The following is a 25,979-nucleotide window of genomic DNA, read 5'->3' as shown; positions in this document are numbered from 1 at the left end:
GACGCTAGAGAAATTCGCTAGGAATCCTTCGACACGGTCCCAGCCGAGAGGGGAGGTACTGTCGACTCCATCTCCGCCTTCTCCGTCAGCTAGCTCCTCTTCGGTGGAGGCCACTGATACCGCTCTGCAGAAGGTGCTGGATGCGGTTACGGCCAGCGAAGCCCGCTTGGCCGACAGGATCGGTCAGGTCCAAGCGGACTTATCCATTATACACCAAGACCTTCAACGGGTGCGGGAGAGGGTCGGTGAGGTTGAGACACGTATATCCACACTGGAGGACACGGTCGCGCCACTTGGTAGACGTACTTCTGCTCTGGAGTCGCAGATGTCGGAGGTACATAGAAGGATGACAGATATGGAGGGAAGATTGCGACGGAACAATGTCCGCTTTGTTGGTCTCCCTGAGAAAGAGGAGGGTGCCTCCCCCGAAAAATTTCTTGAGAAGTGGCTACTGGATGTGTTTGGAGCGGAGGAGTTCACCTCACATTTTGCGGTGGAGCGCGCCCACAGAGTCCCGATGCGCCCATTGCCTCCGGGGGGCGCCTCCCCGTACATTTATTGCCAAGCTCCTTCACTACCGGGATAGAGACGTGATTCTGAAACTGGCCCGTACTAAGGGCCCCCTCAAGTGGAACGGCTCTCCGATATCAGTCTTTCCAGATTTTGCTATTGATGTCCAGAAGGATAGAGCTCTGTTTATCCCCGTGAAACGCAGGCTGCGTGAATTGAACCTCCCTTATGCTATGCTCTTCCCGTCCAGACTGCGGGTTGTTTCTGATGGAGAAACTAAATTCTTCACGTCTCCTCGTGAGGCATCGGTGTGGTTGGACAGACGCTTTCCGGCACGGCGAGCACTGGCCGCTGACTGAACTTATATATATTGTTTCTCTATTTGCAAGTATACTGTTTATTTACTGCCTGTGGTGTGTTTCGGGAGGGAGATACAGATACTATTGGCGGGAAGATTGCTGGGATATTCTTAGGAGACAACATTCAATCTTACATAAAATGGTGCAGTGCTCACCTATATCCGTATATCTGCCCCCTGTTGCCTTTGGTAATATCCTGGTTTAGTTCTTTATACTAGTTTCGGGACCGCCTGCATATATCAGTTTCGCTGTATGGTCCCAAATAGTTATATTAATGGGGTTGGTCTGACGGCCTAGGGGGGGAGGACTTGAATTCAGCTGGAAGCTTCTATTGTCTTACAGTCACTGAATTCTTGGCCCCTCTTTTTGTTTTCTTTTTGGCCTTATAAAATGTGTTAAGGTAGTTTTGCCCTAGTAGTTAGGGTTTGTTAATTTACAGGGTTGGTCGTTCGGGTATCAGATATGCTGCAAGTTCCTAGTAGTATACGGGGTGGGGGTAGGGGTTTTGTTAAGAAATTATTGTTTTGTTTTTATTTTCTGATGTGCAATGTGCTTGTCTCTAGTGTGCCTCTGTTGCAGCTGATCCGGGGTGTGGTTTGTTGGGAGTGTGCTGGGGGTGACTGGTCGCGGGTCGTCTGCTTTGTTAATGTGTTACTTTGTTATGGCTCTGGTTAAGTTTCTGTCCTGGAATGTAAGGGGGATTAATGACAAAATTAAGCGTTCCCTGGTACTCAGACAGATCAAGCAGTACACATCAGATGTGGTTTGTTTGATGGAGACCCACTTGGTGGGTGCAAGGATCATGTCACTTAAAAAGCCGTGGGCTTTCCATTCCATGCACACCACAGCGTCCCGGGGAGTGTCTATCTTGATTAAAAAGTCTGTACCTTTCGTGCTAGATAGTGTGCAGACAGATCGATGGGGGAGGTATGTTTTTTTAAAATGTAAAATTAAATCTGTTCCCTTACTATTGCTAGCTGTATATGTGCCCCCTCCATATTCCTCTGACGTACTCAAAAAGGCATCTATTTTTATGGCTGCATCCCCGGGGTTGGCTGCAATATGTATGGGTGATTTTAACAATGTTTTACATCATGAACTGGATAGGTTGTCTAGGGCATCCTCCAACCCTCAACCGAAGCGGTCTCCATTTGCAGATATTGTCTCTGAGCTGGGCTTGATCGATCCCTGGAGATTGAAATATCCTGACCTGAGGCAATACTCCTGTTTTTCACACTCCCACGCTTCCTTCTCTAGGATAGACCTGGCCCTCCTCTCTCGGGAACTCCTGCCTATGATTCGGAATGTTAGATATGAGACTAGGGGTATTTCGGATCACTCCCCTGTGTCGGTTCATATTGACCTGGGTTGTCAGAGAGGCCAGGCGGTATGGAAGCTTAACCCCTTCTGGCTCACACATATGGGTGAGGGATCCGAATTGGAGCTCAGCTGGTTGGAATTCTTTGATTCTCATGTTGATACTACCGATGTTTCTTTATTGTGGGATACCTTTTAAAGCCTTCCTGAGAGGGACCTTGATCAAAAGAGTGGGTAGTCTTAAATCCTCTTATAGGAAACGTGAAGCTGAATTAGAGGCTCAGGTTGTCGCTTCTGAGATGGTGCACATACAGGATGGTTTGGACAGCTCTAAATTAGACTGGCTCCATGCTCAGAATGAATGGAAGGAGTACTTGTGGGGGAAAACCCAACATAGGCTTCTATTCTCCTCCCATGTTCAATACGCTACTGGGGACAGACCGGGTTCATATTTGGCTACTCTTGCCAGAGGGGACCGCTCCTCTCGTACGGTGGTGGAGATTGTGAATTTGGCTGGGATAGTGCTGGATCGCACCCCCCAAATTGTTACGGAATTTGTGTCTTATTATCAGGCACTTTATGGCTCCAAACTCACATGTTCCCCGCTAGAGTTGTGTAATTATTTAGATCAAATCCAGTTGCCCTGTATTACTAGTGAGGCTAGAGCTCTTCTTGATGCTCCTATATTGGTGGAAGAGATAGAGGCAGCAATCACCGCATCTCCAGATGGTAAGGCCTGTGGCCTAGATGGTATTCCATCCGAACTGTATAAGAAACACGCTAAATTTTTCGCCCCTCAGCTGCTTAATTTATTTAATACTATACTTGCGCAAAATGCGCTTCCCTCGTCTATGGCGGAGGCATTAATTATAGTGATTCCCAAACCGGACAAGGACCCCCGGAGAGTTGAATCGTATCGTCCTATCTCTCTGCTGCCCACAGATGTTAAACTCCTAGCTAAGGTTCTGGCTTCCAGACTTAATCAGGTTATAACCCAAATTATTCATCCGGACCAAACAGGCTTTATGCCTGGTAAGTCCACCGCTGTTAATTTAAGACGCTTGTTTGCTCATTTTCAGGTTTCTCATGGGGAGGCCTGCTCTTCTGTTGTAGCTTCTCTGGATGCCGCAAAGGCCTTCGATTCGGTGGAGTGGGCCTTCCTGTGGGAGACCATGAGTAGATTTGGCATGGGCCCTAATTTTATTAATTATGTTAAACTACTTTACTGACTGCCCATGGCCAGGGTCTCCGTTAATGGATACGTGTCACATTCCTTCCCCTTGTCCAGGGGAACCAGGCAGGGCTGCCCTCTGTCCCCCACCCTGTTTGCCGTAGCTATTGAGCCATTAGCATGTCTGGTTAGAGCCAGTAAAGATATTTTGGGTCTTAAGGTGGGCGCAAAAGAAGATAGAATAGCATTGTATGCAGATGATCTCTTGCTATTTATTGATGATTATGTCTCCTCTATGCCTATAATCTTGGATATGATAAATACTTATGGACGCTTCTCCGGGCTTACTATAAACTGGGACAAATCGACTATTGCTCCACTTAGGGGTCCAATACCGGTTTCCCCACTGATTCATATCCCGCTTAAGTGGGTAGACTCCTTCAAGTATCTGGGGATATGGGTGTCGAATGATCCTTGTACTTATGTCTCTCTTAATATTACACCGCAGATTGTCTATCTCCGTTCAAAAGTCAAGGTTTGGGGGAATTTGCCTCTGACCATTACTGGTAGGGTCAATCTGGTGAAAATGGTGTATCTGCCTAAGCTCCTCTATGTTCTTCAGCAGTCGCCCATATATATAGGCTTAAAGGTATTCAGACAAATTGATAGCTTGCTGTCTTCCTTGATCTGGGCCAGCAGAAGAGCACGTTTGAAGCTTGACACCTTGTCTAGACCAAGATCGGCAGGGGGCTTGGCCCTCCCTATTTTTAAATTTTACTACTACGCTGCACAATTAGCGCACATTTGGGAATGGGTGACTAACTCCGACAGTCTGTGCACTCGCAAATGCTCTTGCAGGAATATCCTGATGGCACGCCGTTGCAACTGCTACTCTGTGGGAATATTAAACTATCTAAGGTTCCTATAATAAAACAGGCCACTCTTATATGGAAGCAGGTACATGCTATTCTGAAGGGCCAGGGTATAGACCCGGATACTCCATTGGACAATGTCCTTGGTTTCCCAGAATTGGCCTCGCTCCAAACCAGGGTGGTATGGGGGAAGTGGGGGGTAACATCTCTGGGGCATTTGTATAATGGCGATATACTAAAATCTTTCCAGCAGCTCCAACAGGAATTTAATGTGCCATCTCCATATTTCTATCGGTATTTGCAGCTGAGACATGCGATTAATGCACAATTTTCTAACACCCCTCCGATGATTCTAGACTCCCCAATTAAATCACTTTTGCAAACTCTGGAAGGCGGCCATTTGGTTTCCAATATATACACGAATATGCTTCAGTCCCACTACTCTGACCCGTTGTCTTCTCTTAGAAATAAATGGGAATCTGACCTGGGACCAATGTCAGACGAGATCTGGGAAGGAGCTTTATGCTCTCCACGATTAGCTACCACTACCTCTAGATATCAGCAAATCCAATTGTTTATTGTGCACAGAGTGTATATGACGCCGGTGCGATTAGCCTGCATAGGCGGTACCCACTCGGCCAAATGTCCAAAATGTGGTGATTTGGGGGCTGATTTTTGGCATATTTATCTGGCTTTGCTCTGAGATGGTAATATTCTGGTCTGGTATTATCAAAATCATAGTGTCGACTGGGATTCCGTCGGTAGTGTGTACCCCGGTGGTGTGTGTGTTGGCAGCCTTGGAGGAAGACGCCCTGGATGCTCCTAGCAAACGATACTTGATCAATCTATGTGCTCTTGCCAAGGTGTGTGTTGCTCGATTATGGCTGGCTAAGGATGCTCCTACTGTACAATCTTGGGTCTCGCTTGTTAATACAACAGCTGCCCACGAGAAGTATGTATACATGGCCAGGAAGGCGGGGAAGAAGTACTATGACATTTGGGGCAGATGGCTCAGCTCTCCTAACTCGACGAGCCATAATGACTGACACTTTCCAGTCTGTGTCTAATACAGGAGTGTGAGGGGAGGATGAGCCACGCTTCGTGGAATGTGGGTGGAGTTATGTGAGAAGGATCTATATTAGCTATGCGACTGTCCCTTTCGAGTATCACCCCTGGGGCCCGCGACCGGCCATATACTTACCTATACTTGACGTTAGTGATGTATAATTATATACAAGTGGCGGATCAGCTGTCTGGAAGTATTTGAATGATATATCTGATTAAGTCAATTTGATGTGTCATTTCTTCTGACTCACGATGGTATATTCGAGAGATAACCCTGCACGTCTTATTTGCTATGACTGTAATGTAGTAATGATGTGAATTGGGAATCTGCGCATTCCCTTGCTTAGCACATTGTTTTGCTCTTTCTATTTCCCTCTTTCTTATCTTTTTCTTTTCTTTTTGTTTAGCCGTTTAGTGGTTTTGTTTTATTGTTTAAAATACAAATGTAAAATCAATAAAAAATATTGAATTGAAAAAAAAAAAAAAATCCATCACCCAGCTCCGATCCTCTTTGTACCCGAATGATGCGCCTGCGCATTGCAGTGCATACGTATGCGCAGTTTTGCCATTTTGCGAAAATCGGCAGTGAGCGATCAACTCGGAATGACCTCCCATGTGCACTGCAGGGGGGCAGATATAACATGGGCAGAGAGAGTTAGATTTGGGTGGGGTGTGTTCAAACTGAAATCTAAATTGCAGTGTAAAAATAAAGCAGCCAGTATTTACCCTGCACAGAAACAATATAACCCACCCAAATCTAACTCTCTCTGCACATGTTCTATCTGCCACACCTGCAGTGCACATGGTTTTGCCTAACTGCTAACAATTTTGCTGCTGTGATCAACTCTGAATTACCCGCCATGTGCAGTGCAGGTGGGGAAGATATAACATGTGCAGAGAGAGTTAGATTTGGGTGGGTTATATTATTTCTGTGCAAGGTAAATACTGGCTGCTTTATTTTGACACTGCAATTTAGATTTCAGTTCAAACACACCCCACCCAAATCTAAGGGGCCCTACACACTCGGCGATGCGCCGCCGAGGTGCCCGACGGCCGATACGGCCGACGAGCAACCCGGCGGCGGGGGGGCAGTGAATGGGGGAGTGAAGTTTCTTCACTCCCCCCGTCACCCGGCTGCATTGAAGTGCAGGCAAATATGGACGAGATCGTCCATATTGGCCTGCATGCACAGCCGACGGGAGATCAGCGATGAACGAGCGCGGGGCCGCGCATCGTTCATCGCTGGAGTCTCCACACTGAAAGATATGAACGAGTTCTCGTTCATTTATGAACGAGATCGTTCATATCTTTCAGAATAGCGGCATGTGTGTAGGGCCTATAACTCTCTCTGCACATGTTATATCTGCTGCATCTGCAGTGCACATGGTTTTGCCCATTGGAGAACAATTTTGCTGCTGAGATCAAGTCGGAATTAGGCCTACAAATGCAATCACCTGCACATGCAAAGTAACTAAACTTGCAAGATGCTTGAATGTCTGCACTACTAGCATGTGTGCCACATTTTATTGATATTTTAATTCTCATGGTAAATTACACATTCACAGACACCCCCAATTGATGTGGCATTGACAGTCGTATACTTCTGTCTCTCTGTGCAAGTCTCTATCTGTTCACATTAATTTGAACATGACCTAACTGTACTCAGTTTATATTAGACCATCCTTATGCTAATCTATCTTGCCTCTACAGTTGCAAGTGGGCACAAATGTCATATTCAATAAAATCTCGATTTTGTGCATATGCATGCAGCCTGTTTTGTGGACATAAATAGAAGCTATTTATTGTGTTTATCACTATGTATCTACAGCCCCGGTGAGTGTGGGGTTCCCTTGTTATAACCAGTCCCCGGCAGGTCAGTGCAATGGTGGAACCTCTCTGGGAGCGGGGGGTACCAAAGAAATGGTATTCCTCTACTCTCATAGACAACCAGCACTGCTTCCCTTAGACTGTGGGCGTCGAGTTACTAAAATGTACTAGTTAATGTTTCTAGACCCCTATTTTTCTATATCTAATGGGCCCTACACATTTAGCGATGTTAACGGATGATATGAACGATATCAGTCAGAAATGAACGATATATTGTTCATATCCTTAAGTGTGGAGGCACCGACGATGAACGATGCGCGTCCCCATGGTCGTTCATCGTTGGTTTTCCATCATTTTGAAATGCTAGTCCATTTGGACGATAAATGATCATCATTCAAATCGCTCATCGTCCAAATTGCTGACATCGCCAAGTGTGTAGGGCCCATAAGAAGAAGATTACAGAATGAACAATCACAAGTCTTATTTTGAAGCTCAGAGTTAAAAAGCTATTTTCCAATATTTTCTTACAGTTTCAATTCTCAGTGTAATATAGATTATAATACATAATTTTAAAGACCCTATTATATTGTGCTTTGTCATTTCAGTTAGACCTAATGTGCAGAAACTATTAGAAACAAAGAGGAACATTTCTTGAAATCTATTAAAAACTAAGGAGAGATGTGATGCAAATACACTGTACTTACTTCCTTTTCTGTCAGCAGAGAAAATTACTATATGTCATAAAATGAGTTTCCATGGTTACACAATATTTAGTGCCAAAATGTAGAGCCCTGCAGACTAATGTAGAGAAGATGTTTTATTTCTATACAGAGAACATGTATCTCCTACCACTTTCTGGAAGATCATAACAGATTCAAAATTGTTTATTGGATAAGAAAATGCTTGGGGATGTGAACTCTGAAAGATTGCATTCATGCACAAGCTTTCCAAAATTCATAAATAAGCTTGTATAATATACAGCATCCCCTACCTCAAGGATAATTTCCAAATAATAATCACAGAGCAGGAAGAGACAATTAAAAGCAAATTAAAATGAGATAAATTTCATGGGTAAACATTATTTGGCATTATACAGTATGAGGTTCACTCTTTTGCTTCAATAAGTCAAATATGTCAGGTTAATAATTAGACTCTAAGTCAATGACACCACAATTATGATGTAAATCTGGAAAATGTGCTGTACTGTATATATAATCAGGCTCGTACTGGCCTGCTGGGGTACCGAGGGATCCACTGGTAGGCCCTGCCAGTTGATGGACACACCCATGTCTGCAGGGGGGCCGGACTTAGCCAGGCAGGTGGCAGGCTCCGTTCCCAGAGGAGCACTGCGGGTTTGTAGCATCATAACGTCTAGCAGTGTCATGACGTCACACTGCGTTGCACAGTCCCGCCGTGGATCCCGCCGCCACGGTCCGCAGGAGGAGAGGCACGCCCTGGAGCTGGTGAGTGCGGTCAGTGGGCACCAACAGCGAGAGGGGGCTGAGGGGGTCCTCTGGTGACACAGATGAGGGGGTCCTCTGGTACTGTCAATATCGGGAGCTTCTGCCAGTGGCCGTCCCAGCCCCCAGTTACTGTGAGCTGTTCAGTGTGCCAGGGCTATATATTTGTTCTATGCAGACTCTGCAGTAAAAGATCCTGCCACCACAGATGACGGATGTCATAAGCAGGCTAACTGCCTTGTCTGGTCCTGAATGACAGGCTAAGATAGATAGATAGATAGATTAGATAGATAGATAGATAGATAGATAGATAGATAGATAGATAGATAGATAGATAGATAGATAATATGTGCAGCACTGTGGGGCAGAATGTGTAACTGCCACAGAGGGGGCATATGTGTATCTGTCACTGCACTACTGGGGGTATGTGTATCTGTCACTGCATTACTGGGGGGTATGTGTATCTGTCACTGCATTACCGGGGGGTATGTGTATCTGTCACTGCACTACTGGGGGTATGTGTATCTGTCACTGCACTGCTGGGGTGTATGTGTATCTGTCACTGCACTACTGGGGGGGCATATATGTATCTGGCACTGCACTACTGGGGGGAATGTGTATCTGGCACGGCTGGGGGCATAGGTGTATCTTGTACTGCTGGGGGCGTATGTGAATCTGGCACTGCTGGGGACGTATGTGTATCTGGCACTGCTGGGGGCGTATGTGTATCTGGCACTGCTGGGGGCGTATGTGTATCTGGAACTGCTGGGGGCGCATGTGTATCTGGCACTCTACTGGGGTCATTATTTGTATCTGGCGCATATACTATTGTTCTCTCCTGGTGTAACCCAGGCACATACACAACAGCTTGAAGTGGGCAGAGAGGAAGAGTTATTTTTCTTTATATACTATGCTAGGTGGTGCCTATAATGGCTGGCCACTCCTCTCTGTGTTGGCATAGTGCGATGGATCGATACCATAGGTGTGCAGCGGGAAGTCTTATAGATAAAGTATCACCTCAGGGGTTACCTTGTGTACAGACAGAACGAGACTTGAGATGTATATCTTCTTTATATAGTACTGAATAGCAGGATCAATATAACAACAGGTTTCAGTATCAGCTTCTCAACTTAAACATGTCAGTAACATCAGCTCATCTCCTTTCCTCAGAGACTTTTCTAGAACACACATGTGAGGAGATAAAAACAAACAAGTACAAACATATGCAACAGACAAACACTACACCTCTGTAAGTATACAGCGCCATCTGCTGCCCCTGTACGGTAACTACATGCATATAAACAAACCCATAGTCTGTTGTACATATTTCAACACCCCTTCTCAACAGACTGGGTTTCTTCAGTTAGACCCATCTTTGACGTAAGTCTCCAATGTCTCTCTCTGGTAAGAGGCTTAGTAATGATATCAGCTGTCATATCTTCTGTTGGGCAATAGTTCAACTCTATAAGACCTTGTTCCTGTAGATCCCTCAGGAAGTGATGCTTGACATCAATGTGCTTGGTTCTTGGGTTCACTCTTTCTGTTTGCGCTAATGCAAGGCATCCTTGATTATCCTCATATATCTTGATAGGTTCTTCTTGAGGCATTCCTAGGTCTGATAGTAGTTGCATTAACCATACCACTTCTTGACTGGCGTGAGCTGCTGCGATATATTCAGCTTCTGTAGAAGATAGTGCTACGGTAGACTGCTTCTTGCTTGTCCAGCTGATTAATCCTTCTCCAATAGAGAATAGATATCCACTTGTGGATTTTCTGTCACTTGTGTCTCCAGCCCAATCTGCGTCAACATATCCTGTTAACTTGTGACTTGTGTTTGCTGAGAGCTTAAGCTTCTTTTTAATCGTTCCCTTTAAGTAACGAATTACCCTCTTAACTGCATTCCAATCCATCTTTGTTGGTTTAGAGACTTTTCTGCTTAAAATCCCGACTGCTGTGGAGATATCTGGTCTGGTGACGGTTGCAATGTATAGCAATTTTCCTATGGCTTTTCTGTATAGATGGTTATCCTGTAACAGGTTGCTCTGATCATTTGGTTCCTTTTCATAACTTGTCTCCATAGGAGTGCTTGCTGTCTTTGCATCTTGTATACCAAATTCCTCAATGGTTTCCTGAATTTTGTATTTCTGACTTAGTGTGAATGTTCCATCATCTTCTCTTGAGATTTGCATTCCCAAGTAATGCGTTATGTGGCCGAGGTCTTTTGTTTCAAACTGACGGTTTAGTTCTTGTAACAATTCAACTTCGTCCCCTTCTTGTTCAAAACAAACTAGCAAATCGTCCACGTAAATCAATACATAGAACCATCTTTTCTCTATCAACTTTGTATAGAGACATGGGTCTGCTTTGCTTCTGATGAATCCCTTTTCTGTCAGAACTCCATTTATCTTTGTATTCCATGCTCTTGCTGCTTGTTTAAGACCATATATACTCTTGTTAAGTTTACATACATGATCTGGGTTCTGAGAATTCACGAAGCCTGGTGGTTGTTCCATGTATATATCTTCCTTTAGTTCACCATGTAGGAAAGCCGTCTTTACATCGAAATATTTCACTTGCATACCCTTTATGGCTGCTGTTAGGAGTAAGGTTCTAATGGTAGTGTGCTTCACAACTGGAGCAAACGTTTCATCATAATCTTCTCCAAATTTCTGTGAATATCCTTTAGCAACGAGTCTTGCCTTGTATCTTTCTATTTTTCCTTCAGAATCATACTTGACCTTAAAAGTCCATTTACATCCTATGGCCTTTTTGTCTATTGGTAGTCTGGTCAATGTCCATGTCTGATTGTCTTCCATTGATTCCATTTCTTCTTTTGCGGCTCCTAGCCATTTCTGTGCTTCTCTTTCAGAAAAATTAGCAATTTCTTCCCATGTTGCAGGTTCTTGTATGTTAATGGCTTTTGCTTTGTAAGATAAACGTGTAGGTGCTTTTCCCTTATTTTCTCTTGAAGAGCGTCTCACCCCCTCGGATGCACTCTCATGAGTGTCGCTGGTATTTGTCTTGTGTTGTACTTCAACTTCTTGAGTGATCTCTACTTCATCTGTTTCTTTGGATTCAGTGCTTTCTTCTTCAGTAGAGTCTACTGGAGTTATGACATCATCTCGTGTTTCTTCTATGAATGTCACACTGTTGCTTATAACTACTTTTCCAGTTCTTGGATTTAAGATTCTGTAGCCTTTTGAATGTTCACTATAGCCGACTAGAACTCCCTCTTCTGCTCGGTTCTGCAACTTGCTTCGTTTTTCAGCAGGAATGTAGGCGAAGGCTCTGCATCCAAAAACTCTAATGTGCTTTAAGCTGGGTTTCTTACCGTGCCACAGCTCATATGGTGTCTTCCTTACTGCTTTGGAAAGTAGTCTGTTTTGAAGATAGGTGGCTGTTGCTGCTGCTTCACCCCAATATTTATCAGGTAGTCCTGAATCTGTAAGCATGCACCTTATCATTTCTGTTAGTGATCTGTTTTTCCTCTCAGATACACCGTTTAGCTGTGGTGTATATGGTACTGTCTTCTGATGCTCAATACCGAGTCCTCTCAAGTACCGTTCTATTTTCTGTCCTGTGAACTCGCCTCCATTGTCACTGCGAAGAGTTAGCATATTCCTTTTGAACCTGTTTCTGGTCATGGTCACGTAGTCTTGCAGCTTTTCTAAGACTTCATCTTTACTTTTTATTAAATAAGTGACTGTGAACCTGGAGTAGTCGTCAATGAATGTCAGCATATACCTTTTGTCTCCTACGGTTCGCGTTTTCATAGGTCCGCATACATCACTATGTACCAGGTCTAGTGGTCTGGAAGCTCTGTTTTCACTTTTCTTAGGAATTGTCGTCCTTGTTGCTTTTGCTTTTATGCAGCATTGGCACTTCATCATTTCTGAACAGTCTGACACTTTGAGATCCCTGGCTAGGTCTCTCTTCTGCATTTCCTTTATGCAATCTGGGTGTCTGTGTCCTAATCTTCTATGCCACTTGTGAATACAGTCAGCGTGTTTCTGTGTACTCAGCTTTGCCTGCTGTGCTGCGATATCCAGACAGTATAAATGTTCTTTTATTCTGGCTGTAGCTAGTGTTTCTCTTCCATTTTGGATAAAACACTTATTATTCTGAAACTTTACAGTAAGTCCTTTTTCTACTAGATTCTTTACTGATAGCAGTGCTCCCTCAAGCTTGGGAACATATAGCACATCTGTTACGGGTATTTCTGCATAGCTGCCATTACCCTTGGAGCATAAGAATTGACCATTCCCTTTCCCTTCTGCAATGATATTTGTTCCATCTGCTAGGTAGATTGTTTCTTTATGGTTCAAATCAAGTTCAGTAAAGAAGTCCTTGTTATTTGTCATATGACTTGTCGCTCCTGAGTCTACATACCACTTTTCTGACAATTGGGTTACTGTCGCTTTAAATGTTCCATTCCAAGTGTGTGCTCCTGTATCTGTAAGTGTGGCTTTGGCTCTTTGTTTGTGTAATCTTTCTGGTGGTTTGTGCTGCTCTGTCTTCCATATGGTGCAATCTTTTTTCAGGTGACCCACTTTCTTGCATCTGAAACAAGCTCTTGTTTCCCTGGTGTGTGGCTTAGTGTCCGCCATTTTAAGTGCTTTCTCTGTGTCACTTTCAGTATTGCACTCTGTAAGCTCCTTTCTGCGTTGATACTCCTCTATGAGCCTGTTCTTCACAAAGTCTGGTGTGATTTCTGCTTCAGGTCTCATTTCTAGTGCGTTTATTAGTGCACTGTATGTATCTGGTAAACTGCAAAGGAGGATGGCTACTATGTGGTTGCTTTTGATTTCTTCTCCCATTGACCTGAGCTGTATGGTTATCTCTAGTAGTGCACTGATGTGTTCTTGCATTGTCTTGCCTTTATTAAATCTCATTTGATATAATTTTCTTAATAGGAATAGTTTGCTGTTCAAACTTGATCCTTCATGCACTCTCTGTAATGCAGTCCACATGCCTTTAGCTGTACTCTCTTGTCTTATGTGTATAAGCTGTTCATCTTCCACTAGTAAACTTATAGTGGCTCTTGCCTGTCTGTCCTTCTTAATCCACTGCTGATCCTCTCCTTCAGGTCTGTCTGCATTTATAACATCCCATAAATCATCTCTGGTTAATAGCATTTCTACTTTAAACTTCCATGTTTGATAGTTCTCATTAGAAAGCTTGCTAGCAGCTAGTCTGAGATCTGTGTAATTTGCCATAACCCTTCCTTGTATAGATCTCTCTATTCTTCTGTGGTATTAAACTTGTTTTACTCACAGTTTTCTTTCCAAGGTTCTCCTGGGTTGTTTCTTGTGTGCGTTACACAGTCTGCTGTCTGCGCCTGCTGGGACTTGCAGTGCGACTCGTGATCTGGATGCTGCTTAGGATGCACTCCTGAAAACTTTATCTTGTATAGACTCCAGTCTGGGCCCATAACCTGTTGGCATAGTGCGATGGATCGATACAATAGGTGTGCAGCGGGAAGTCTTATAGATAAAGTATCATCTCAGGGGTTACCTTGTGTACAGACAGAACGAGACTTGAGATGTATATCTTCTTTATATAGTACTGAATAGCAGGATCAATATAACAACAGGTTTCAGTATCAGCTTCTCAACTTAAACATGTCAGTAACATCAGCTCATCTCCTTTCCTCAGAGACTTTTCTAGAACACACATGTGAGGAGATAAAAACAAACAAGTACAAACATATGCAACAGACAAACACTACACCTCTGTAAGTATACAGCGCCATCTGCTGCCCCTGTACGGTAACTACATGCATATAAACAAACCCATAGTCTGTTGTACATATTTCAACACTCTGTTCACATGACCACACCCCTTCCAGAATATGGCAATGCCCCTTAGTGGGCCCCTGTGATTGCACTTCCCTGGTGGGCCCTTCATGCCCCAGTCCAACACTGTATACAGTAATTGATGGTCTTTTACTAAAGAGCACTAAACAATGGCATTGCAACGCAATAAATGTTACTGTGGTGCATTTCTATGCAGTCTGCGGAGGATGTGTACTAAGCCTTGGGGAGAGATAAAGTGGACAGAGATAAAGTACCAGCCAATCAGCTCACGACTGCCATGTCACAGACTGTGTGTGAAAAATGACAATTAGGAGCTGATTTGCTGGCACTTTCGCTCTGTCCACATCATCTCCATCCAAGGCTTAGTAAATAGACCCAAAAGGGGGTTATTCAATTAGCCGCGGTAACTGACTCGCCCCAGGCTATCCCATTGTCCCCAAAAAGGTGGCACACGCCGCGGCTTATCTGGGATTTTGTTTCATCTGTCTCAGGCAGGCGAAACAAAATCCCAGATAAGCACCAGCTTGTCGGAGAAGCGAATGTGAAAACACACAGGTTTCACTGAACCTGTGTTTTCGTGCAAGAATGGATTTTTTGGGGGACGTTCTAGCAGGATTGCCCAAAAAAATATCTACCAAAAAATTGGGAAACATTGCCTGAGATTTTTTTTGCAGATAATTGGATACCGCCCAAAATAAAGTACCTTAGGAGCTGGTTGGTACTTTGGCTCTCGCCACTTTATCACTCTCCAAGTCTTAGTACACTGCTCAAAATAATAAAGGGAACACTTAAACAACACATCCTAGATATGAATGAATGAAATATTCTTATTAAATACTTTGTTCTTTACATACTGTAGTTGAATGTGCTGACAACAAAATCACACAAAAATGATCAATGGAAAGCAAATTTATTAACCCATGGAGGTCTGGATTTGGAGTCACACTCAAAATTAAAGTGGAAAAACACACTACAGGCTGATCCAACTTTGATGTAATGTCCCTAAAACAAGTCAAAATGAGGCTCAGTAGTGTGTGTGGCCTCCACGTGCCTGTATGACCTCCCTACAACACCTGGGCATGCTCCTGATGAGGTGACGGATGATCTCCTGAGGAATCTCCTCCCAGACCTGGACTAAAGCATCCGCCAACTCCTGGACAGTCTGTGGTGCAATGTGGCGTTGGTGGATGGAGCGAGACATGAGTTCCCAGATGTCCGCAATTGGATTCAGGTCTGGGGAACGGGCGGGCCAGTCCATAGCATCAATGCCTTCGTCTTGGAACCCAGGGCCAACCGCACCAGCATATGGTCTCACAAGGGGTCTGAGTATCTCATCTCGGTACCTAATGGCAGTCAGGCTACCTCTGGCAAGCACATGGAGGGCTGTGCGGCCTTCCCAAAGAAATGCCACCCCGCACCATTACTGACCCACTGCCAAACCGGTCATGCTGGAGGATGTTGCAGGCAGCAAAACGTTCTCCTTGGCGTCTCCAGACTCTGTCACGTCTGTCACATGTGCTCAGTGAGAACCTGCTTTCATCTGTGAAGAGCACAGGGTGCCAGTGGCGAATTTGCCAATCTTGGTGTTCTCTGGCAAATGCCAAATGTCCTGCACGGTGTTGGGCTGTAAGCACAACCCCCACCTGTGGACGTTATGCCCTCATACCACCCTCATGGAGTCTGTTTCTGATCGTTTGAGTAGACACATGCACATTTGTGGCTTGCTGGAGGTCATTTTGCCGGCCTCTGGCAGTGCTCCTCCTGTTCCTCCTTGCACAAAGGCGGCGGTAGCGGTCCTGCTGTTGGGTTATTGCCCTCCTACGGCCTCCTCCACATCTCCTGATGTACTGGCCTGTCTCCTGGTAGCGCCTCCATGCTCTGGACACTACGCTGACAGACACAGCAAACCTTCTTGCCACAGCTCGCATTGATGTGCCATCCTGGATGAGCTGCACTACCTGAGCCACTAGTGTGGGTTGTAGACTCCGTATCATGCTACGACTAGAGTGAAAGCACCGCCAGCTTTCAAAAGTGACCAAAAAATCAGCCAGAAAGCATAGGAGCTGAGAAGTGGTCTGTGGTCACCACCTGCAGAACAACTCCTTTATTGGGGGTGTCTTGCTAATTGCCTAGAATTTCCACCTGTTGTCTATTCCATTTGCATCACAGCATGTGAAATTGATTGTCAATCAGTGATGCTTCCTAAGTGGACAGTTTGATTTCAAAGAAGTGTGATTGACTTGGAGTTACATACATTGTGTTGTTTAAGTGTTCCCTTTATTTTTTTGAGCAGTGTACATCTGCCCCTATATGTCTTCTAATAATGGATTCAATGATGCAATGGTAGCCCAGAAGGAATGCATATCATCCAGAGTGGAGCCTTATCCTAAGTGCCCACTTTATGCAGTGTTGGGCGGTACATGGTCAAATAAACAGGTCCACATAGAAGTTTATAGGATAAAATAGCAACTTGTCCCCTAGTGAAATATGGACTCTACACCCCCTGGTGCAAAGTGGGGAGTAGGCAGGCAGTGATTATTACATTGGGCCAGATCACTGGTTTACAGAGTAATGCCCTTATTTATCAATGAGTGATAAATTTCACAGTGTGTGATAAATTGCACCAGCCAATCAGCTCCTTCCATGTCACAGGCTGGGTTTGAAAAATTAAAGTAAGATGCGGATTGGCTGGTGCAATTTATCACTCACAGTGAAATTTGTGTATGTGTATTTGTCACTCATTGGGGGGAATTCAAATATTTGAAAAGTTGGTTGGGTGTCTGTTTTTCCCTGTCTATTAAAAAACAGACACCCAACTGACTTTTCAAACAATTGAATTCCACCCATTGACTAATAAGGGCATAAATTTGAAGAAAACAAAAAACAGAAAAATCCCCAAAACACAGCTCCACGTGAAAATAAGGCATTGGGTATGTGTGACAATACCGACGGTGGGATCCCGGCAGTTAGATGTCCGGCTGTTAGATGTCTCCAGTCCTGACTGCCGGTCACATAACTACATCCAGTCACATAACTACTTCACGTAAATAAGCTATTCATTAATTAATCACTAACCATTATTCTATGGGGTATATTTACTAAAGTGCAGGTTCTTAGAAGTGAAGATGTTGCCCATAGCAACCAATCAGATTCTACTAATCATTTATCTAGCACTTTGTAGAACATAAGAGCCAGAACCTGTTTGGTTGCTATGCTATATCTCCACCTCTAAAAACCTGCACTTTAGTAAATATTCCGCTATGTGTAGTAAATTGATACCACGTTCCTAAATCTTGATCAGAAGATAGCTCAAAATAAACGCATATTCAGAAAACACTCCAAATAGCAGCACAATGGTTTCAATCATGTTGTCATTTTTATTTAATAAAATAATTACCTCACTGTAAACCTTGGGTAAATGTATTTGCTCAGCAATGATCGCCGCCTCCACATAGTGTAGGAGAGTACAATTTCTATATATTTTGAGTCAGACTGAAGTCCTTTAACCTCTTTAGATCCATTTTAAGCACCAGGACATTCTCAGAGGAAAATAATGGTGGAAGGGCTTCCCAGAATACAGAAAGGGCTTCTTTCTGTATTCTGGGGCCGATTCAGACATGGACGCTAATTGCGCCACCGCTGCATCTTTGTACACAGCAGCCGTGCTATGATATACAAAAGCCACTGGAGGCGGTTTGAGTTAAAAAACGCCCACTGCAGGCTTCTGTGATCTGCTGCTGCATCCGAGGACGCAGCATCAAATCAACTGTGTGACCATCAGACATCACTTAAATCACACTGCTGAAGCCAGTGAAGCTGGCCTACAAAACGGGGCTTACATGCTCACGGTCACCATCCCCACCCCGCTCCCAGAAATGCTTTGGAAGTGTATTGGGCATTCCTGGGCGGTAGCTATTCAGGCTCCACACTGAATTGGAAGCTGCATTCACCTAACAGAAGTTCATACAGCATTGCCTGTGTATGGGAAGGGGAAGGAAAGGGGTTGTAGATTTGTTAAGCTCAGTCTAAAATGATGAACAGGCCACTTGCATGCTGGTCATGCCCACTCTGTAGGCACGTAAAGGAACCCCTATTCAGACTAGTGATGTGCACTGGACATTTTTTGGGTTTTGTGTTTTGGTTTTGGATTCGGTTCCGCGGCCGTGTTTTGGATTCGGACGCATTTTGGCAAAACCTCTCTGAATATTTTTTGTCGGATTCGGGTGTTTTTTACAAAAACCCCTCAAAAACAGCTTAAATAATTTGGGGGTCATTTTGTATTCATAGTATTATTAACCTCAATAACCATAATTTCCACTCATTTCCAGTCTTCTGAACACCTCACACCTCACAATATTATTTTTAGTCCTAAAATTTGCACCAAGGTCGCTGGATGAGTAAGCTAAGCGACCCAAGTGGCCGACACAAACACCTGGCCCATCTAGGAGTGGCACTGCAGTGTCAGACAGGATGGCACTTCAAAAAAATAGCCCCCAAACAGCACATGATGCAAAGAAAAAAAGAGGCGCAATGATGTAGCTGTGTGACTAAGCTAAGCGACCCAAGTTGCCGACACAAACACCTGGCCCATCTAGGAGTGGCACTGCAGTTTTCTAGCGAGAGGATGAGTGCTTCCATCCTCGTGTGAAGCTGAACCACTAGCCATGAACATAGGCCAGGGCCTCAGCCGTTCCTTGTCACTCAGTGTCGTAAATGGCATATTGGCAAGTTTACGCTTCTCCTCAGACGCTTTTAATTTAGATTTTTGAATCATTTTACTGAACTTTAGTGTTTTGGATTTTACATGCTCTCTACTATGACATTGGGCATCGGCCTTGGCAGACGACGTTCATGGCATTTCATCGTCTCGGCCATAACTAGTGGCAGCAGCTTCAGCACGCGGTGGAAGTGGATCTTGATCTTTCCCTATTTTACCCTCCAAATTTTTGTTCTCCATTTTTTAATGTGTGGAATTATATGCCAGTATCAATAGCAATGGCCTACTACTATATATACTGCGCACAACTGAAATGCACCACAGGTATGGATGGATAGTATACTTGATGACACAGAGGTAGGTAGAGCAGTGGCCTACTGTACCGTACTGCTATATATTATATACTGGTGGTCTGCAAACTGTGCAAAACTGAAATGCACCACAGGCATGGATGGATAGTATACTTGACGACACAGAGGTAGGTAGAGCAGTGGCCTTCCATACCGTACTGCTATATATACTGGTGGTCACTGTCAGCAAACTGCAAAACTAAAATGCACCACAGGTATAGAATCTAGATGGATAGTATACTTGACGACACAGAGGTAGGTAGAGCAGTGGCCTTCCGTACCGTACTGCTATATATACTGGTGGTCACTTTCAGCAAACTGCAAAACTAAAATGCACCACAGGTATAGAATCTAGATGGATAGTATACTTGACGACACAGAGGTAGGTAGAGCAGTGGCCTTCCGTACCGTACTGCTATATATACTGGTGGTCACTGTCAGCAAACTGCAAAACTAAAATGCACCACAGGTATAGAATCTAGATGGATAGTATACTTGACGACACAGAGGTAGGTAGAGCAGTGGCCTTCCGTACCGTACTGCTATATATACTGTCACTGTCAGCAAAACTCTGCACTGTACTCCTCCTATATAATACTGCTGGTCCCCAGTCCCCACAATAAAGCAGTGTGAGCACAGATATATGCAGCATACTGTGCACAGATATGGAGCGTTTTTCAGGCAGACAACGTATAATACTGGTGGTCACTGGTCAGCAAAACTCTGCACTGTACTCCTCCTATATAATACTGCTGGTCCCCAGTTCCCACAATAAAGCAGTGTGAGCACAGATATATGCAGCACACTGAGCACAGATATGGAGCGTTTTTCAGGCAGAGAACGGATAAAACTGGTGGTCACTGGTCAGCAAAACTCTGCACTGTACTCCTCCTATATAATACTGCTGCTCCCCAGTCCCCACAATTAAGCAGTGTGAGCACAGATATATACAGCACACTGAGCACAGATATGGAGCGTTTTTCAGGCAGAGAACGGATAAAACTGGTGGTCACTGGTCAGCAAAACTCTGCACTGTACTCCTTCTATATAATACTGCTGCACCCCAGTCCCCACAATAAAGCAGTGTGAGCACAGATATATACAGCACACTGAGCACAGATATGGAGCGTTTTTCAGGCAGAGAACGGATAAAACTGGTGGTCACTGGTCAGCAAAACTCTGCACTGTACTCCTCCTATATAATACTGCTGCTCCCCAGTCCCCACAATTAAGCAGTGTGAGCACAGATATATACAGCACACTGAGCACAGATATGGAGCATTTTTCAGGCAGAGAACGGATAAAACTGGTGGTCACTGATCAGCAAAACTCTGCTCTGTACTCCTCCTATATAATACAGCTGCTCCCCAGTCCCCACAATTAAACAATAAGCACAAATATTTGCAGCAACATTAATAAACGGAGAGGACGCCAGCCACGTCCTCTCCCTAACATTTCCAATGCACGAGTGAAAATGGCGGCGACGCGCGGCTCCTTATATAGAATCCGAATCTCGCGAGAATCCGACAGCGGGATGATGACGTTCGGGCGCGCTCGGTTTAACCGAGCCATATGGGAGAATACGAGAATGGGGTAAATTTACTAAGATTCGTATTTTCCAGAATCATGTCCAAGTTCAATCACGAATGACATCGACAGTGTAAAATTGCAACTTTTTGAATTTATTACGACTAATTTACTAAGCTGTCGTATTCGTGTTTTTCGTTTCTTCCGATGTCGATGTCATTCGTGCTTTTCTGCTGTAGATTGCGGCCGCGTTTGCTGTTTCGCGGCCGCGTTTATGTGTTTTTTTTACGACTGCGTCACATGTCTGTTACGGCAGTGATTTAGAAATTGCTGCCGCGTTTTAAGTCCTAAGTTTCGTTTTCGTCACGCGGCCGTGATTGGTTGTATTCGTGAAGGAGGAGTGTCTGTGCATATTACTATAAAACCGCCCCAAACACACCGCACCTCGTGGGTTTAGCTAGTGGAGAGGAGAGAGGAAGGTGTATTTGGAGTTGGTGAGTTTGGTGGAGTTTTTGGTGGATTTGGAGAGGAGTTTGGTGATTGTTGAGTGCTGTACTGTGTGTGTAAGTAGTCTTGTCATATTTGTAGTATTGTTTTTTCACAGTTTGTCTACTTTTTTGTCCTTGTTTTTTTTTTACAGTCTTTTGTCATTGTTTGTTTGTGAGTGAGTGAGCGTGTGTGTTGGCTGTGTGGTGTGTAGTAGTAGGAGTAGTGGAGGAGTGTGTTTTGTGTTTTGATTTTTCTGTGTTTTTTGTCGTTTGTCATGTCAGACTCAGAGGTCAGTGTGGTGGCGGAGGTTAGTGAGGTGGAGGCTGGTAGTGAGGTGGAGGCTGGTAGTGAGGTGGAGGCTGGTAGTGAGGTGGAGGGGGGTAGTGAGAGGGAGGAGGTTAGTGAGGAGGAGGAGGAGGGGGTGCCTGTTGCTGTATTTTCCAGTGATAGTGATGGTGTTGTGGCTCCGCAGCCACGCACCACTACCAAGACTGGCAGGAATATTAAGTTCAGCTATGCTGAAAACATGGCTTTGGTGCGTGAGCTGATGAAGCACCATCGCCAATTGTTTGGTCAGGATGCTGGCAAGGTGTCCTCCCGCAGGAAGTCTGTCCTGTGGGGGCAAGTAATACTTGCCGTGAATAGTGAGGGTGTGGTGAGGCGGACTGAGGACACGTGCCGCAAGAGGTTTTATGATATAAAGCGGCGTGTCAAGGCCAAGATGGCCAAAGAGGCCAAATCTGCACGAAAAACCGGAGGTGGCCCCCCTTTCCGGGCCACCTATCGGGACTGGGAGGAGCCTGTGCGGGCATTGATTCCTGCCGAAGTGGTGTCTGCTACTCATGTCTGGGATTCGGACCGACCCACGCAGGATGGTAAGTTTGATTTGTTAGATTTTTATTTAAATGTCCTCTAAATGTTGTAAATGTCATTTTTAAAGGATAAAGGATGCATAAAGTGTGTTTCACATATTTCAGGCCTATGCACCCTTAAGGTGTGTTTGTGTTTTGAATTTGCTTTTTTCACCATGCATTGGCTGTTTGGTAAATTTAATATTGCGCTAAAACATGTGCAATGGCAGCTGTTTTTTTTTTTTTAATAAAATATTTTTTGCGATATTGCTTGGACATCTGTGTTGTATGCTTATTTTAAAAATAATTTTAGATTTATTTACTTCTGAAAAACGGTGCAATTATTCCTATATTACTTTTTTCAAACATTTGCAAGTAGTCAATCTCTGCAATATCTGAGGCATAATTCTCAAATGTAACAGATTTATTGCGTGCAGCTTGAAGCTCTTAATCAGAAATTATTTGTTTATCCAATACCTAATAGATGGTTACAGTACACTAAGGCTTTGCAGTTATAATTTTTACACAAAGCATGGTAATAATGTTTGGTCCACTTTTTCAACAGTCCCACAGACCAGCCGGCCAGACAGGCCTCAGACAAGTCAGGATGAGGCAGGGATTGCAGGTAAGACTTCACTGTAGTCACATATTCTGAAAACACATAGAAGTACAAAATATTAATGTTTATATTTTCACATAGGTTCTGCTTCTGGAAGCCGACCTCCTGTAAGGCGCCCATCACAGGGCTCGGGCCACTTACCCAGGAGGCCAAGTAAGACACGGCGTCTTGGCACGGAATCTGCGGCTCCATCATCCCCACCCAGGCGACGCATTTCGGCAGTGTCACCCCAGCCACCACTGGCACTATTGGCGAGTTCGCAGAGTGATGAGCCCCGATCACCTCAGTTATCTGGTGAGTAAAAACAGAAATTAAACACATAGGCAATAATATACACAGTACAGTTAATATGTTGTTAGTTGGTTTTGAGATTACATGTTTTCCAGAACAAGCAATGTGATGTTACGTCTTCAATTGCTAAAGGTGAAAATGTTTTTTTTTAAAAGGTCTTAGTGGATGATCTCGCCAACATCATTTTTATTAAATAACAGACATTTGTTTAAAATTTGGCCACACACGTGCACATTAAAATAAAATACCAATAAAATTCAAAAAAAAAAACAGCATCCACAACATTATATTGTTCACACATCTCCCCTGTCCAGTATGTAGATGGCTTACTGGCTCCGCTCATCTGGACTATCCAGGTAAGTAGTCTATATCGTGGTCAGGGGAGGTGATATAACACTGTAATGCTGTGGAGGGGAGGTAGTTAGGTGTGGATTATGCAAATCTGTCTATGTGGCCGCCTGTGTTGGTATATATGTTTTTGATAAAAAAAAACATTATAAGTTTTGAAAAACAACGCCAAAAACTATACAAATGGAGTATTATGAATGTAGTAATGTGTAGAAGTAGCCTTTAAACAAATTGACTAATAAACATTGCATGTTGGCCACCCCATACAGAGCCCAGCTTGATGGCCGACGTGGACCAGCAGGGACAAGACCAACAGGCAACCATCACACTGCAACTTACACCTGTTGACCCAAGCCAGCCAATACAGCTGCAGGATATCCCCCAAGCCTCCATCAGTCCACAACTGGCACAAGCTCCGCCCCCAACCCAAATACCAGATGACTTTTGGGCCAGTTGGACAAGCCAACAGGCACAAAGCAATGCCAGCCTGACCGCACATACACAACACCTTGCCAGTCTGCCCCATCATCTACCGCGCATTAGTTGCAACTCGGGCAGACTGATTGTACAAGTAGGGCGAATGGCAACCTCAATGGAGCAAATAAGGGCTGACAACAGCCAAATGCTTGCTCATTTAACGCGCATCATAGATGAGCAACAGCGCCATCAGCAGGCACTCGTTCAGCTCATTCAGCACAACCAGGTTGTGAATGAGTCCTTATCCCGGATTGTAGCCAGCCACACTGCAACCAACACTCAACTGATTGCAAGCATTAATAATTTGAGCAGCAATATTACATTGATGGGAGCTCACCAAGTAACCTCCAGCTCGGGGACCACGACCCCTATCCAAACGCCAGTATCCTCCCCTGTTCGGCGTTCCTCCAGAGCACGTGCCAGTGAGCCAGCACAAAGCACAGCACCCAGCACACACAAGCGGAAAAAATAACCCCAATGTGATTTGCAAAATAAAAATTTGTATTTGACAAACACACAACTTCCTGTGTCCGTCTCAAACATTGTCGAAGCTGCTCTGTATGTATGTATGTTTTTCATGGGTAATGACTGAAAATGTATTTTTTGCATAAACTAAGTACAATGTACACACCACTATAAACAACAAACAGTAAGTTACAAAACACACAATAGAAAGTAGTGCAAAGTGTTTAGTCAAGGATAATTACAGCCTACTAAAACTGACCTGAAAAATAGCGCAGGATCACTTCTTGCCGTACCTGCCTCCCTACATATGTACTCACACTGTCACCTGATGAGTCTAACTCCTCTGCTTGCTGACTGCTTTCTCCCTCATCATGTGCCAGATGTTGGTTTAAACACAGATTATGGAGAAAACAGCAGCAGAACACAATTCTAGTCACCTTTGAGGGACTATACAACAAAAGGCCTGCAGATTTATCCAGACACCGAAACCGTGACTTCAGCACACCAAAACATCTTTCTATCACATTCCGCGTAGCCTTATGTGCATGATTGTAACTGTGTTCAGCAGGAGAATCAGGTTGGGACAATGGAGTAAGGAGCCAAGAGTAGCAGCCGTAACCCCCATCACCTGAAAAACAGATATAGTCAACATTAGTACATATGTTAGATTATTCTTTCACCTAATCAAAACTCGAGTTTGTGGTTAAAAGACATACACACAAAACATTTTAAACATACCCAACAGCCAGCCATCAGGCATTTGTCCGTCCTCAAATTTATCGAAGAGCGATGACTGACTGAGGATGAAGGAGTCATGGCAGCCACCAGGGTAACCTGCAACAACACTCATAATTTTTATGTTTGCATCACAGACCACCTGGACATTAGTTGATTGTGCCAGATGCCTATTAGTATATATATATTGGCGGCCCTTAGGTGATCTCAGCTGAACGTGTGTGCAATCTATGGCCCCCAGCACATTGGGCATGCCAGCAAGCTCATAGAAAGCTACCCTGACAGCACTCCACTCCGACTCCTCGGTAGGGAAGCAGATTGAGGCATTAATGTGTGGCTCCAACACATCCAAAACCTGAGTGGACATTAAACAAGCTAAGGTGAGTGTCATGTTAGGTATTCTCTACAATACTGTGTTGTTTGTACTTACAGAAGCAACACTTAGACATAACCGCCTCTGTATTTTTAGACTCACCTGATTCAAATATCTGGAAAAGGTGGGCTGTGAGATACCAATGACGTCGCCTGCCACAGCCTGGAAGCTCCCAGTAGCCATAAAGTGTAACACAGCCAGGAGTTTGTGTAGGCCTGAGACAGAGCGAGAGCGTGCTGTCTCAGGGTCTATGCCCAGTTTGACAAGGTCATACAGGTGGAAAATGTTGGTTCTATTTAGGCGGAACATCTGTATGACCCTATCATCGGACAATGCATTT

At 44.3% G+C, this 25,979-nt stretch overlaps 1 protein-coding gene across 1 annotated transcript; it reads left to right on the top strand.

Annotated features, from left to right (window-relative positions):
• The first annotated feature begins 22,851 nt into the window (after positions 1 to 22,851).
• Positions 22,852 to 24,570, top strand: LOC134911726 (uncharacterized). Its single transcript, XM_063919786.1, has 3 exons — positions 22,852 to 22,956; positions 23,032 to 23,244; positions 23,859 to 24,570. Exon 3 carries the CDS (start codon positions 23,870 to 23,872, stop codon positions 24,536 to 24,538), a length of 669 nt encoding a protein of 222 aa, XP_063775856.1. The 5' UTR covers positions 22,852 to 22,956; positions 23,032 to 23,244; positions 23,859 to 23,869; the 3' UTR covers positions 24,539 to 24,570.
• Positions 24,571 to 25,979: the final 1,409 nt, after the last annotated feature.

This window comes from Pseudophryne corroboree, chromosome 4 (assembly GCF_028390025.1).
Source record: "Pseudophryne corroboree isolate aPseCor3 chromosome 4, aPseCor3.hap2, whole genome shotgun sequence".
In the NCBI taxonomy this organism is placed as follows: Eukaryota; Metazoa; Chordata; class Amphibia; order Anura; family Myobatrachidae; genus Pseudophryne; species Pseudophryne corroboree.
This window is presented reverse-complemented; position numbering and strand designations above follow the sequence as displayed.

Bases quoted from the DNA above. Each gene is read 5' to 3' on its own strand.
- LOC134911726 (XM_063919786.1), top strand. From the start codon at position 23,870: ATGGCCGACGTGGACCAGCAGGGACAAGACCAACAGGCAACCATCACA.